At 56.7% G+C, this 15,066-nt stretch overlaps 1 protein-coding gene across 1 annotated transcript; it reads right to left on the reverse strand.

Annotated features, from left to right (window-relative positions):
• Positions 1 to 335: 335 nt before the first annotated feature.
• On the reverse strand, positions 336 to 5,441 carry UBE2S (ubiquitin conjugating enzyme E2 S). Its single transcript, XM_028095116.2, has 6 exons — positions 5,358 to 5,441; positions 4,762 to 4,852; positions 4,511 to 4,707; positions 3,750 to 3,897; positions 2,226 to 2,416; positions 336 to 825 (listed from the first exon to the last, which is right to left on the reverse strand). Exons 1-6 carry the CDS (start codon positions 5,439 to 5,441, stop codon positions 505 to 507), a joined length of 1,032 nt encoding a protein of 343 aa, XP_027950917.2. The 3' UTR covers positions 336 to 504.
• Positions 5,442 to 15,066: the final 9,625 nt, after the last annotated feature.

Below are 15,066 nucleotides of genomic sequence, written 5' to 3' on the forward strand. Positions count from 1 at the left end.
GGTTGGACGGGCGTCGTTTGAGGCCTGGGACGCAGAAGCACACATGGAACATGGTTTGCCACCCTGAGCTGGATCAGGTGCTGAGCTGCCAGCAGCTGGGCCCACACCTGTCACCTGGCTGTCCCGGGCAGGGAGCCTGCCAAGTCACACGCCTACTTCAGGAAAGAACAAGGGCAAATGTGATGGAGAGCAGGCCCAGCTCCCCCGCTTTCAGCTGGGACACGGGGCTCCCTCCACCCCCACGGCTGACCCCTGCCATGCCCCGCGCCCCAAGTCCACGCATGCACTTCAAGGGCCAGGGGGACCAGTGTGGCTGAGGCAGCGGTCCTGGGGTGTCTGTGAGGCAGAGCAGCTGCTTTTCCAACTTTATTTAGAAAAACAAATCCAGGTCCCAGTGCCCTCGCACCCTCCCCCACCCCAGCCATAATTTAAATAACTTAGAGACAGCGTTGGGGGTTGGGGGTTGGGGTCAGGGGGAGGGGGTAGAGCTGGGAGAAAAACCCACTACAGTCGCCGCAGTGCCCGCTTCTTGTCCGTCTTTTTCTTGGCCGCCAGCTTCTTATCCCGCTCACCCGCATGCTTCTTGGCCATGGGACCGTCGGCCCCTCCCGGGCCCATGGGGTCAGTGGAGGGGGCCGCACCCCCACCGGCCACGGCCCTGCTGGCCTCGGCGCTCCCGCCGCTGGGCCCTCCTGCGCCCCCGTGGATCTCGGTGAGCAGGCGGGCACGGGCCGCGTACTCCTCGTAGTTCTCTAAGAGCAGGCGGCCTGCCTCCTCGTTGAGGGCCGACTCAGGGTTCGGGTGGATCAGCAGGCACTTGATGGTCTGTGGCGAGAGGGCCAAGGTCAGTGCTGGGGCCACCAACGGGGGCCCCCCAAGCCTCTGGAATCCAGCCTTAGGGGCTCCACACTGGTGTTCTCTGCTCTCAACACCCACCCCCAAGCCAACTCTGGCCCCGCTCACACCTGTGTCCTCACCTTTGCATAGGCCCACTGGGGGGCCGGTACTTGAGGAGCACCCAGAGGGAGATCTAGGAAGGGAGCCAGTCCTAGTACCCCTTCTTGAACCCCTTTTAACGGAGGAGCAAACTAAAGGCCAAAGGGCATGGACTCCATATAGGTGTGGCGGGCAGCCCTGGGGGAGCCTGAGGTGGGTCTGGCTGGACCAGCGGTGGCCCCTACACCCTGGTTGTCTGTCCCACCTCCACGTCAGCCACTGTGACAGGGAGCCTGCAATGCCCAAAACATGCCTGGCCTCCATCAGGTGACAAGACTTTCTCGCCTGCCAACGAGGCAAGAGCGGCTCCCCTGACCCCACAGCCAGAGGCCCCACCTGCAGCTCCCCACACACTGCAGCTCCTTGGGATCACCGGGGACAGTCACTCCGTGAGCTCCTCTCCAGGGTCCCCAGCAGCCACGGCTGACACTCCAGGGACAGAGTAGGATGTTTACCTTGGAGCTCAAGCCTCCCCACGTGCCCTGCAGGAAACTCGGTTTCCCCGTCCCTCTACCATCTGCCCCAGGGCCCCTCAGCAATGCCATTAAGAAATTTTTTTTTCTTTTTTTAAAGTAAGCTCTACACCCAACATGGGGTTTGAACTCACGCCCCAGAGATCACGAGTCGCCTGCTCTTCCGACGGAGCCAGTAGGTGACCTAACTGCTCTGGTGGCCCGTGGGGATCACGGGCGTCTCCATGCTGGCTCAGCTGACACAGCTCTCTGGGGGCGTCAGGCAGCACTGCTGGTCTGCCCCCACTAGATACAACGCTTACAACACAAAACGTCCCCGGCGGGCCAAATCACTGATGGCTGACAAATGACAGTTCGTGAAAATATTCTAGAACCACAAAGGTGACTACCGCATAACTAACGAACTACAGACTTTAGATTGTCGAATTTGATGATACCATGAACTCTAGCTTGGGAAAGAGCAACACCCCTAACCACATGCTGACATGTACCATCAGGAAAGCGTACCAGGATACAAACCCATTGCTTGCTCTACAGCAAAGGTGCCCGAGGCACCATGCACCCTGGACAACCATACTCTAGCGTCCTGGCTCAAGCACTGCCAATCCTTCCAGGACTTTCCAGCTGGAAACCTGGATTTTTACACGGAAGCCCCCAACTCCTTTAGGGCTGATTTTCAGACAGACACCGTGTACCATGGCTCAGACATCAGTGGGACGTCCAGGAGGGAGGCGCCTGGGCCACCGCAGAACTCACCAGCAGCACATGTCGGATGCCCAGCTCAGCCGTCCAGTCCCTCTTGAGCACGTTGACACAGATCTCACCGTTGGCACCCACGTTGGGGTGGAAAATCTTGGTCAGGAAGTAGCCCTTGGGTGGGGAGGCAGGAAAGTCCTTCCCCAGCAGGAGTTTCATACGGAACAGGCCTCCGGCATAAGGGGTCCCCTCTGCAGTAAGGGAGAGGGGGTGCGGTCAGGAGGCTCAGGACTCTTCGGCACCACAAAAAAACCCCCAAAGCCTCGTCTCCAGGCTGGCTATGAGGCTAGTGCTCTGCTGCCTCCTCCACCAGACTGAGGCATCCTTGAGAGTGGGATGGGGCTAGGTTCCCAGGGGACCCCCAAAGCCACCCCTGGATGTCTCGTCTCTCAAGTGTCCCAGTCACGTCCCCTTCCCAAGAAGGGCAGACACTCCCCACCACTGTCTCTCTGGAAAACCGTCTACTTGGAAGGCCCGCAGACGAATGACGGGATTGCTCTGTAACCTCCATGGTCTTCTCGTCTGCCCATCTCCATGAATGCTTCTCATCCCCCGACATGCTCACCTCACAACAAAACGGGGAGTGGTTCCAGACCCACAGTTGTTCCTCATGCCCCCGTCACCACATCCCTCCTTGGTAACCTGGGCAGGTGACCTCCCGGTACCCTCCTGACCCCAACCCCTAGTCCAGCCAAGCCACTTCACCTGTCACCCAACGCCAGTGGTCCATGGTCTCCTGACTGCCCCCTCCCCGTCAGCTGAACACTGCAGCCTTCACATCTGCTTGAAATCCACCAACGGATTCCTTTCCCACCTCCTTCCAGACTCCTACAAGCCCTAAAAGCTTCATCGGTCTCTTCTTCCTGCTATCTACTAAGTATTCACAGTGCCTGCCTCAGGACCTGGCCTACTGGGGAGCGCTGACACCATCACCACTGTCCCACCCCTGACCAGCTCCTCCACCACACGCCCGTGGCACCCCTTGGCTTACTTCATAGACACAACTCACTGTATCACCGCATGGCTCCACGTATGATCACTCAGTTACTACCGTTCCCTCCTGAGACGCTGCATCTGGCTTGTCCTCTGCCCTGTCCTGGGGACCCCTGGCACAGCAGCAAGGAGTCTGCGGTCATCTGGCCCACCCTCCAGAGAACCCCCATCTGAGGAACCCTGGCAAGGCGCCCCTTAAATGCTCTCTCGGGGGTCAGGGTTTTCTCACTACCTGCAGCAAAAATATCCGCGATGACTTTTTATTTGTGGTGTCCTGCCCTGCAGACCGTGAGCTCCGAGAGTAAGAGGTCTCTGTGCAGCACACCACCACTTCAGCTGTGTCCCCAGCACCTGGCAGAGCTCAACTTATAATGGGGGCTTCCTGTTCTTGTTCTGTTTTTGGTGTGTTCATTTGCTCTTTAGATTCCACGTATAAGTGAAACCCTATGCTATTTGTCTGTCTTTCTGAACTACTCTGGCACTGAAGAGGAGAAAGTTCTAAGCACACTCCTCCTTCAATCCCACACTCACCAGGGCCCTCAATGGTGACCTGCAGGTCAGTGAGGTCTTCCTCATTGGGAAAGACCTTGATGCCATCAGGCGGGTCAGCGGTCAGCGTTGTCACCTCCTTATACACCAGGCGAATGATATGGGGGGGCAGGTTCTCCACATTGGAGTTCTGGACACAGAGAAAAAGGGGTGAGTAGCTGGCCGAGCTGGGGCCTCCTGCAGGATCTAAGGACGCAGTGGCCACGCTGGTGTTGACCCTGCAGTCCCAGAACCCCCACCCAGTATACTTGGCCGTCCAAAGCTGACCTCCCACTAGAAATGGGGGGGGGGGTCTTCGAAGGGGCTTGCGGATGGGTCCACCCTCACAAGAAGCATCCAAAGCTCGCTCATCGTCCAGCATGGTCCCCCATGGTTCCGGGTACGCCCGAGGCCTACCTCGGTCCCCTTCCCTACCTAACCTTGGTGAAACCCTTTTCGAAACCCCAGCTCGGGACTGGAGACGGAGGCGGAGCGTCCTTGCTCTCGTAACACCCACGGGCGAGCCACAAAGCCCCTGAGTCCTCCCCGGGACTCAGCCGGGCCTTCCCCTCTGGGGAACCTGCGGACCGCCCAGGCTCCGCTCCTGCCCCGCCTCCAGGAAGGCCCGTGAGCCCATTCCAGGCCCGGGACCCCAGGCGGGCCCCCCACTTCCCCGGGCCGGCCGCGAGAGGCTCCTGAGACCCCGCCTCCTCCTCCAGGGGGGAACCCCGACCGCCCCTCCCAGGCCTGGCCTCCGCGCTCACCATGACTGTGGCCGGCCGGGGGCGGGTCCCCCCGGCCCCCTTCCTGCGCTCTCCGGGCCGCCGGCTGGGGCGGGGGGCCCAACTGCTGCCGCTGCGGCCCTGGAGAGGCCCCGGCGGCCCCGCTCCACTCCCCGCTTCCTCCGCCGGCCGCCGCGCAGCACGCCTAAAACCCCGCCCGCCCCGAGCGCCCGGCCGCACTGAGCCGGTCGCGCGCGCACTGCCGCCCTTTTATAGCCACCCGTAGACCACACCCCCCCCGCTGCTCCGGAGCGGCGCGCCTCGATCCGTGACGTCACCGCGCACGGTCCTCGGCGTTCGAGGCACTCGCTCCCCTCCCGTAAGCTGCAGGAAGAAGGAGGAGAAGTTGGGGAGGGGGGTGAGCGGCGGGTTGGCCAATGGGGACGCGCGGGGGTCGTAATGGGGTCCCAGGAGAATGGGGGCGCTGAGAAGGGAGGGTAGAGAGAGAAAAGACGCGAGGGGCAACGCGATCGCTGATTGGGCCGTTTGAATGAGACGCCTCCTCGGCCCGGCGTACGCGCGCGTGCCCTGACGCCCAGGAAATCGCGCACGCGACTAACGGTCGGCCGCGGAGCCGGGACAGGGCAAGGGTGGGCGAGACTCCGGGGGTTTAAACTGATGATGGAAGGCTGACTGGCCAATAGGGAGGCTCAACCGCAGACCGGCGTCACGAGGCTCGTACGCGCCAGCCCTTGGCGGAGAAGGCGGTGCCAGGGGGCGGGGAGGAATGGAGAGTAACCAATGGGGTCCTTGCCTAGCGCGGGCCTAGCGCCTCGCAGCCAACGAAATTCGTCGGTTTTGTATATGCAAATAAGGTGTGCGCGGTCACCCGCGCCAGCTCCTCAGCCCGCGGTGGGGGTGGGCGCTGCGAGTAGGCTACATTTTTCTGCGAGGCGCCATTTTGTGCGGGCATTGCCCCGTGACCCGTGCCGTGCGCGGGGCTTGAAGGAACAGGCCGCTCGGCCTTGAGGGCTTGGCCGCCTGTGGCCTAGGAATCTGGTTAGGCGTCAGTCACGAAGTCGGGTTTCTGTCTCCCCACGTGGAAGATGGACGCTGGGAACCCTGGTGATGGCAGGAGGGAGGTCGAGGCACGGCCCTGCCTACGACGGGCCCCCGGCCTCCACCGTGCAGGCTTGTGCGGTGTCCCCGACGGGCCCCCGGCCTCCACCGTGCAGGCTTGTGCGGTGTCCCCCGACGGGCCCCCGGCCTCCACCGTGCAGGCTTGTGCGGTGTCCCCCGACGGGCCCCCGGCCTCCACCCTGCAGGCTTGTGCGGTGTCCCCCGACGGGCCCCCGGCCTCCACCCTGCAGGCTTGTGCGGTGTCCCCCGACGGGCCCCCGGCCTCCACCCTGCAGGCTTGTGCGGTGTCCCCCGACGGGCCCCCGGCCTCCACCCTGCAGGCTTGTGCGGTGTCCCCCGACGGGCCCCCGGCCTCCACCGTGCAGGCTTGTGCGGTGTCCCCCGACGGGCCCCCGGCCTCCACCCTGCAGGCTTGTGCGGTGTGCCCCGACGGGCCCCCGGCCTCCACCCTGCAGGCTTGTGCGGTGTGCCCCGACGGGCCCCCGGCCTCCACCCTGCAGGCTTGTGCGGTGTCCCCCGACGGGCTCCCGGCCTCCACCCTGCAGGCCCGCACTGGGGGCGCGGTGTCCCACCAGCAGGGACAAGGCTGGGGTGGTAGTCAAACCGGGTCCTACAGCAAGAGGGCATCCAAAAGACACAGAAATAAGGGTAATGGTGGTTATTGTGTAGCACGCACCGCTGTGGGCCAGACCCTGTTCCTCCTCTGCGTGCCTGGGCATGGTCCTGGGCTTGGTCCCTTGGTGCTTGCGACAACCCTGTCCGGTGGATCGCGGTAGGATTCACTCCAGATTTGAGCGCTGGTGCTGTGCAGGCAGGATGCTTTTGGAATAAGCAGCATAAAAGGGATGAAACCCCTGCTGCCGTGGAGTTTACACCCTCCTGGGGGAGCCAGACAAGCAAGCAAGAATATGCGGCCCTGTCGGAAACGATGAAGACTGAAGAAGGGTACATCAGGGCCAGGAGGATAGAAAGGGAGGGAGGGTGGGGACCTTGAGCTTTGGGAAGGTCTATGGAAAAGCATTCAGTGAAAGAGAACAGCAGGCACAGGGCCTGGCAGGGGGATCACACCCCGTGTGTTTCAGGCACGGCCAGGACGCTGGCGAGTGGAGGGCGCCTAGGGGAGAGAGGTACGGGAGAGGCAGGGAGGTCCCAAGTCCAGGCCGCGGTAAGCAGTGTGTTCTTTCCTTCAAGGAGGAGCTGCTGGAGGTTCTGAGTAGAACATGACTCCGTCTGACCTCCGGGGAGGAGCAGAGAGGCCAAAGAGGAGGTGACTGCGGCCATGCAGGTGGAGGCGATAGCACGCGGAGCAGGTTTGTGGCCGTGGGGGTCGGGAGAAATGATGGGGTTCAGTCCAAGTCAACAGGACCTGGTGTGGGGGGGAGGGAAGGGTCGCCTGCGCCCTGAACAGTCACCTTAAAATTGAAGTCAGCAAACCCAACCCAGGACTCAGTTCTGCTCCAGCCCAAGTGGCCTAGCCAATATGCAGACCAAGGCGGGGGGCGGGGCTGTGTTCCAGTCACACTTCGTCTAGAGAAGCAGGTGGTGCCCCAAGTGGCCCTCGGGTAGGTCGGTGTTTACCAACCCCTGGAATGCCAATCCCGACATGCACCATCCCTGCTGGAAACTTGGCAAGAGTCCTCTGCCCCACTACATTTTGAGTAAACCCCACGCTGCCATAAGCACACTCTCCCCTGGGCCCCTGGGCCGCCTTTCTGTGGGTCTCCAGTGTCAGCCAAGCTGTCTCACTGGGGGACATGTGGACGTGGGTCCGTTGTCTTCTCCTCTTCCTCCTCGTGGCCTCGGATCACCTTATCGTCCCTCACCTCCACTCCCAGACTTGTTCACTTCACCCTCTTTGATCAGGGTCTGTCAGAATTTGTCACCTCTGAGTAGATCAGCCCCAGGAGAGCAGGGACTGTCCCCAGCCCCTAGCAGAGTGCCATACAGACCAGAGGTGTTCATTCATTCAACAGGCATTTACTGAACGCCTGCTGTGTGCTGGGCACCACTCTGGGTGCTTAGGGCACCTCTTTGCCCTGTAGCGGGAAAGGCAGACATAAAACAATCCAACAAATAAGTAAAACCTGGGGTGCATGGAAGGGAGCAGGAACTGTGGAAGAAGAAGTAGAGCAGGAAGGGGCTCGGGGTACTAGGTGGTGTGAACGCCATGCTGAATTTTACAAGCCAGGTGGCCAGGGTAGGCCTCACCAAGCAGGTGTCATTGGAACCCCGGGTTGAAGGAAGGCGGGAAGGGAGCTGTGTGTGTGTCCAAGGACGAGCGTCCCAGGTGTGGGAACAGCCGGAGCACAGGCTCAGCACATTGGAGGGGTGGAAGGGAGGCCGGTGTGGCTGGGACAGGATGGGGCATGGGGGAACGAGGTGTGTGTGGTTGGGGTGGTATCACACAGGGCCTTGGAAGCCTTTTCTCTGAGGGAATGGGGAGCCACTGCAGGGTGTTGAGCAGAGGAGGGCCACTCAGGTCTTTCCAGGTCCCTTGACTGTGGGGTGCAGAAGAGGAGGGTGAGGGTAGAGGCAGGGCAGCGGCCTGAGAAGGGTCACTGATGGCAGTGACAGATCTGTCAGTGGCTAGTAAGCATGTGACAAAAGGCTCGACGACATCAGCCGTCAGGGAAACGCAAATTAAAACCACAATGAGATCCCACTTCACACCACCAGGGTGGTTATTACAGAAACGTCAGACGATTGTGAGTGTGGGAGAGCATGTGGGGACATTGGAACTCTTACACACAGCTGGTAGGAATGGAAGATGCTACCACTGCTTCCGAAAACATTCCTGCAATTCTTCAAGCGCGCAAACGTTGAGTTACCACGTGACCCGGTATCCTATTCCTCAGTATTACTCTAGAGAAATGAAAACATACGCGCACACAAATAGCCACGCACAGATGTTCGTAGCGGCGTTACTCAGGATCACCAAAAGGTGGAGACAACCCAGAAGCTCATTGACTGACGATGGACAAACCCACTGTGGTATAGCCACACGATGGGGTATTCCACGGCCGTAGGAAGGAACGGAATTCTTAACGCCTGCTACGAGATGGAGGAGACTCAGAAATGTTACGCTGAGGGAAACCAGTCACAAAGGACCACGTATTTTATCTTACTTTATTTTATTTTTAAAGATTTTATTTAAGAAAGAGATCATGAGTGAGGGTGGTGGCAGAGGGAGAGGGAGAAGCAGGCTTCCTGCTGAGCAGGGAGCCCGATGTGGGGCTCGATCCTTGGGCCCCAGGATCATGACCTAAGCCGAAGGCAGGCACTTAACCACTGGAGCTACCCAGGCACCAGGACCACATATGTTATGACCCCGTTGACATGAAATGTCCAGAATCATCAAATCCATACATACAGGAAGTAGATTAGTGACTGCCTAGCTGGGTGTGGGGGATGGGGGACAGGGAGGGGGTAGCTAACGGGTGGAGATTTTCTTTTTCGGATGGTGAAAAGGTCCTAAAATCGTGATGGTTGTATGACTCTCTGAGTAGATTAAAAACCATTGAATTGTGCACTTTAAATTGGTGAGTTGTGTGTATGGAGTGTGAATGGAGGGGGGGCTAGGCTCTGCGGGCCTGAAGGCCAGGCTCCTCAGAGCCCTTGGGAGCCAGTGAGGAGTTTTGATGGGGTAGGGTGGTGAGTGGGCTTGGTATTCGCACTGAGGCTAGCTCGGGGCTGCCGTGTAGACTGGATTGGAGGCCTGGAGTGGAAGCAGGAAATCTAGCAGCAGTTGGTCTTGGCGTGGGCTAGTGTGGTGGCATGGCAGTTGGAGAGAAGGGGACAGACTCGAGAACTAGTCAGGAGGTGGCCTAGCGATGGCCTTCTGAGTCGGCCTGGGAGACTGGGGAGGGGTACTGAATACTGGTGGCCCAGAGACTCATACACTGAAGCTCAGGTTGTCCCTTCCGCTTGAGTTCTGGCTTCACAAGTTAATCGTCGTTTCCCTTGTTCATTTGTAGTAAGTTATGAAAGACCATAGGTACTTGGGGGGAATTCACGCAGTCACCCAAACGCACCCAGTAAAATCTGGGGGTGCTGCCCTTGCCCTCCCCCCATGCTCCCACCCCCTCAGGTAGCCCTGTTAGCACCCCGGGGGTCCTCCCCACACTTCCTGGAGGTTGACCTAGAGACGTCTGAGTCCATGTTCCCACACGTTCCCACACGTGTCCACACGTGCCCCCTTGTGGGATTGTGGAGACCAGGTGCTGTGCATTGCTCCTCGACAGGAGCACGAGTCGGCTTCTCGCATTTTCCCGCCAGTGGGCATTTACGCCAGGTTCAGTCTGCTTGGCTAGAAGCTGCAGTGAGCACGCTTGAACGTTTATCTTTGGGCGCAGTTGTGAGCTTCTCTGGAGAAATTCCTAGAACTGAGATTTGCACAAAGAGCCTGTGTGTTTGCAGTTCTCCCGAGTGGCCCTTGTTTGGATCCCCACCATCATCAGGACCTGACCCGTTCATTCAACAAGTGGTTTTTATTTTGTTCTTGTTTTGTTTTTTTAGCACCAACTGTTTGCCAAGTGCTGTTCCAGGTGCTTGGGGTGGATCAGTGACCAAGACAGGAAGCCAAACAGTGCCTTCCTGGGACTTTCATTCCAGCAGGGAGAAAGATAGTCAACCCATAAGCGTAAAAGCCAGGGTGGTCAGCTGTCCTGGTTTGCCCCAGTTGCGGGACTTTCAGTGCTAAGATTGGGAAAGTCTTGGGCTAGTTTGTAAGAAAAGTTGGAAGGATGAAATGATACTAATTACTGGAAAAATTAGAGCAGGGTAAGGAGTATCAGGAACACTGGGGGAGGGAATTTTAGGCCGGGTGGTCTGGGTAGACTTTTATCGAGAAGGAGGCATTTGAGTAAAGATTTAAAGGAAGCGAGGGAGCATGTTGTGTGGAAATCTGGAGGAAATCATTTCGGGCGGGATGCAGCCTCTGTCAGTGTCCTGGTATGGGAATGAGCCTGAATATCAGCATTCTTCAAGATACATGCCATCACGGGTAGACACACATGCTTTATCTTTCCTGTGCGCTTGCTTTCCCCAACTTGTGGCTGAGCATCTTTACGTGCGCAAGCGCCTCCATCTTCCTCTCTGAGGCCTCTGCCCTTGGTGGCCTTGCTGTCTCTCAGCTCGGCATCTGCAGGCATGCAGTAGGTCCCAGGAGCAGAAGTCGGAGCTCCCCGGGGTGGGAGTGGCCTTCCTTGATTGGTGAATATGCCCTGTAGTGGATCAGTACTCCCTCTAGTGATGGACACACTGGTAAGGAAACGCACCACCGGCTCTGCTTCAGCTCCACAAATCCTAGACAGCAGGGCCGACTGCACACTGGATACAAACATGCTTTCAGGCACCAGGGGCTTCCTTTGATGCCTGTAAAACCGGTCCCCCTGATGCACACCCAGATTCAACAGATCGGTGCTGGCAAGGGTGGGAGCAGACAGGCTTTCCAGGGTGCAGCTTGGCACACAAGTAGCAAATCTTCATTTATTTATGTATTAAGATTTTATTTGTTTATTTTATTTGAGAAGTGGGGAGGGGCAGAGGGAGAGGGAGAGAATCTCAAGCAGACTCACCGTTGAGTGTGGAATCTGACATGGGGCTCGATCCCTGGACCCTGAGACCATGACCTGATCCGCAGCCAAGAGTGGGACTCTTCACTGACTCAGCCTCCCAGGCGCCCCTGAGTCGTAAATCTTTGAAACCTTCCAACTCTGACATTCGTCTCCTGAGAGCTCATCCCAGCGGGGGGTGGGGGGGGGAAGAAGAAGTGAACACACCCAGTGGTATGCAAAAGATGTCCCTTGGGGTATTGTTTATAGTCATGAAAATCGGGAAGAACCCAACCGTGTATGGGTAGGGACTGCAATATTCGACTTCCACGTGTCTGCAGGATATGGAAAACTCTGCTGCAGTTGAGAATGAGAGTGAATTTGTTGTTGGAATCCCTGGTGTCTCACAGTGTGATGAAGGGACTGGATCCTCTTCCCTGGGAGGATCACATGCAAAAGCTAGCAAATGCCAGAGGAATCGTAAAATTAGCAAATTATCAATCAACAAACACCACCGTAACAACTGATTCAGGCCAGAGAATCGCCTGTGGAGGTTTGAGGCAGCAGGTGGAAGTTTGAAGAGGAGCACGATGGCCTTGCAGTATCATGGGACCCTCAGCCAGGGTGCTTCCTGTTTACCAAGGTGTTCGGTCAGCCACGGGGTCAAGGCTGGTATCAGCAGTCCCAGATGGCTGAGGGCTTGGGCTCCCGGAACGCTGATGCCTCAAGAGGTCAACATCACTGCTGAGATTCTCCTGCTGGACATACACAGCCCGCACCTCTTCGCAAGGGAACCTCAAACCCGGTGCAGGGACGTTGCACAGAATAGCGTCATTGTCATGAAAAAGGCAGAGGGACTGCTCAGGAGACGTGGTAAGCAGATGCAGTGCTTGTCCCCACGTAGCAGGGGCTGAAAAGAAATCGCTCTGAAGGACAATATGGGGACCGTTGGTGAAACTTGAACATGGACTTTATCAGCGTGAAGTGCTTGGTTTTGATCATTGTCCTGGGGACATGTAAGAGAATGTCCTTGTTCTTCAAAAATGTCCCTTTTGGGATAAAGGGGTATGATGTATGCAGCTTACTCTCAAATGCCTCTGGAGGAAAAGAAAGGATATTTGTAGGGAAAGAAAATCCTAAAGTAGTGTGTGGAAATGTTGACAATCGGTGAATGGGCGAAGGGTACACAGGGGTTCTTGGACATATTCTTGTCTCCGTTCTGCGAGTTTGAAATCATTTCAAAACACAAAGTTATCTGGTGGAGAATTCAGATGCCGCAGACCTGCCCCCTCAAACAGGTTAAGATAGCTGCGCAGGGGCCACAGTTGAAGACTGAACGCTCGTCAGGCCACAAAGGCAGAAATGCATCAAATCTGAGCCTTCATTGGCCCCACTGAGGGACAGGGTGTGTGGATCAGACTGCTCTCTTCTTGGTGGAGCACAGATGAAGAAGGTGTCTGGCAAGGAGAGGCCATGCTGAATGAGAACTGTGTGCCTGTGAGCCCTGGCATTCCACCTGAGTGGGAAGCTGGTCTCCCTGCAGGGCCGAGCACCAGGACCAGCATCTCCCAGCTCGCAGTCACCCCCGGGCATATGCCCAGCCATGGGGATGCCAGTCAGAGCTGGCCCCACTTACATTTACACTCAAACTGATTTTGTATTTAAATAGGCAATACACTGACACCAAAAACCTGGAAGCACAGAGAGTAGATGTTGAAGAGCCCCTCGCTGTCTGTCTCCCCCATCTCCACAGGCCACGCATACCAGCCAGGATAGGCCATGCTATGCTGCAGTAACAAGTAGCCCCCATGCCCCAGTTGCTAAAGGAACGGGGCTATTTCTCCTTCACACCACATATCCTTTGAGGCTTGGCTGAAGTCCTCATCTGGCAGCACCTTTATTCCGGGGCTTTGGTGGATCTGTCTGGGACCCGGGCCGACAGAGCAGGCATTACCTGGAATACCGCCAGTGACCATAGCAGGGGGAAACGGAAGAACATGGGGATCCGTCTGCCACTGGCTCTCAGAAGCTTCTACCTGGCAAGGTACTTCTGCTCCCACTTCACGCCAGTCACAAAGGCACATCTAATCTCAAGGGGGCAGGGAAGTACAGCCCTCCTGTGTCTCTAGGAGGAGAATCTTTGAGTGCTCAGAAAACCCATGCTCAGATGCACAGCATGGTCACCCGCCCTCCCCACACACCCCCAGTCATCTGCAGACAAAGACGTCAATGAAAAGAGGTGATTTCTGAGACTATGCAGACAGCGCTTACATTCACCACCAGGGGCGCTTTACAAGTGAGCACACCGGCAATACTCGTGTCCCCTCCTGCCCGACTAATCTATAGCCAGGCAAGTCACCCGGCCAGTGGTGAACACTTTACTGAAGGGGATGAGGCTTTCTCAAACACAGATCCCACGTCTTCCTCAAGCAAGCTAGGAGCAAGCACCTCCGCACGAGGAGGGTGTGATGGTTAGATTTCGTGTTCCCACTTGTTGGGTCAAACACCAGTCCAGATGTTGCTGTGAGGTATTTTGTAGGTGTGATTTTTTTTTTAGAAGATGTATTTATCTGAGAGAGCGAGAGTTGGGGGGAGGGGCAGAGGGAGAGAACCTCAAGCTGACTCCCCACCGAGTGTAGAGCCTCATGCGGGGCTTGATCTCAAGAGAGATCTCATGAGATCATGACTTGAGCTGAAATCAAGAGTCCGATGCTTGGGGCGCCTGGGTGGCTCAGTTGGCCCCAGGGTCCTGGGATCCAGCCCCAAATTGGGCTCCCTGCTCAGCAGGGAGTCTGCTTCTCCCTCTCTGCTCCTTCCCCCTGCTTGTGCTCTTTCAAATAAATAAAATCTTTTTTAAAAAAAGAGTCTGGGGCGCCTGGGTGGCTCAGTTGGTTAAGCGACTGCCTTCGGCTCAGGTCATGATCCTGGAGTCCCGGGATCGAGTCCCACATTGGGCTCCCTGCTCAGCAGGGAGTCTGCTTCTCCCTCTGACCCTCTTCCCTCTCGTGCTCTCTATCTCTCATTCTCTCTCTGTCTCAAATAAATAAATAAAATCTTTAAAAAAAAGAAAGTCTGATGCTTAACTGACTGGGCCACCCAGGAGCCCCTTGTAGATGTGATTAATTTTATCAGTTGACTTCAAGTAAAGGAGATGATTCTAGCTCAAATGGTGGGCCTCATTCAATCAGTTGAAGGCCTTAAGACTAAAAACTGAAGTAACTCACAGAAGAAGGAATTTTGTCTCAAGGCTGTAACATAGAAGGCCTGCCTGAATTTCCAGCTCCTCGACCTGCCTTACAGACTTTGGATTTGTCAGCCCCCCCCTCCCCCCAGTCATGAGGCAGTTCCTTAAAATGAATCTGTACACACACACACACACACACACACACACACACACACACACACACCCTATTGGCTCTGTTTTTCTGGAGAACCCTGATGGAGTAAAATCTGAAATTTGGGAAACACTTAAATGCATGAGAGAGGAAAGGGTTTTCTTTTCTTTTTTCATTTTAAGATTTTATTTTCAAGTAATCTCTACACGCAATGTGGGACTCAAACTCAAAACAATCAGGAATCACATGCTCCACGTACTGAGCCAGCCAAGCACCCCAGGAAGGTGTTTTCTTAATGATAAAGTCAATACTGAAATGAACGTGCACAACCCACACCCAGAGGGATGTGCAAATGAGCCCTTCAGTGCAAGATAGAAGCCTACAATTCTCAACAAACACTTGGGTGCCCCTAGGGGAGAGATGTCCTAAAGTCCATAAAGCCAAGCCTTGGAAGCATCTCCTCTCTCTGGTTTACAACTTGACTGGTTTACTGTCAAGACACTAAGATGGGGGGGGGGGCAGCTCTTACGGTCACTATGCTAGTATCTTAATGCCCTGGGGGAGATGCTTC

Source organism: Eumetopias jubatus, unplaced genomic scaffold (genome assembly GCF_037043125.1).
Source record: "Eumetopias jubatus isolate StellerSeaLion01/CBP00866 unplaced genomic scaffold, mEumJub1_p1.0 scaffold_10, whole genome shotgun sequence".
Lineage (NCBI taxonomy): Eukaryota > Metazoa > Chordata > Mammalia > Carnivora > Otariidae > Eumetopias > Eumetopias jubatus.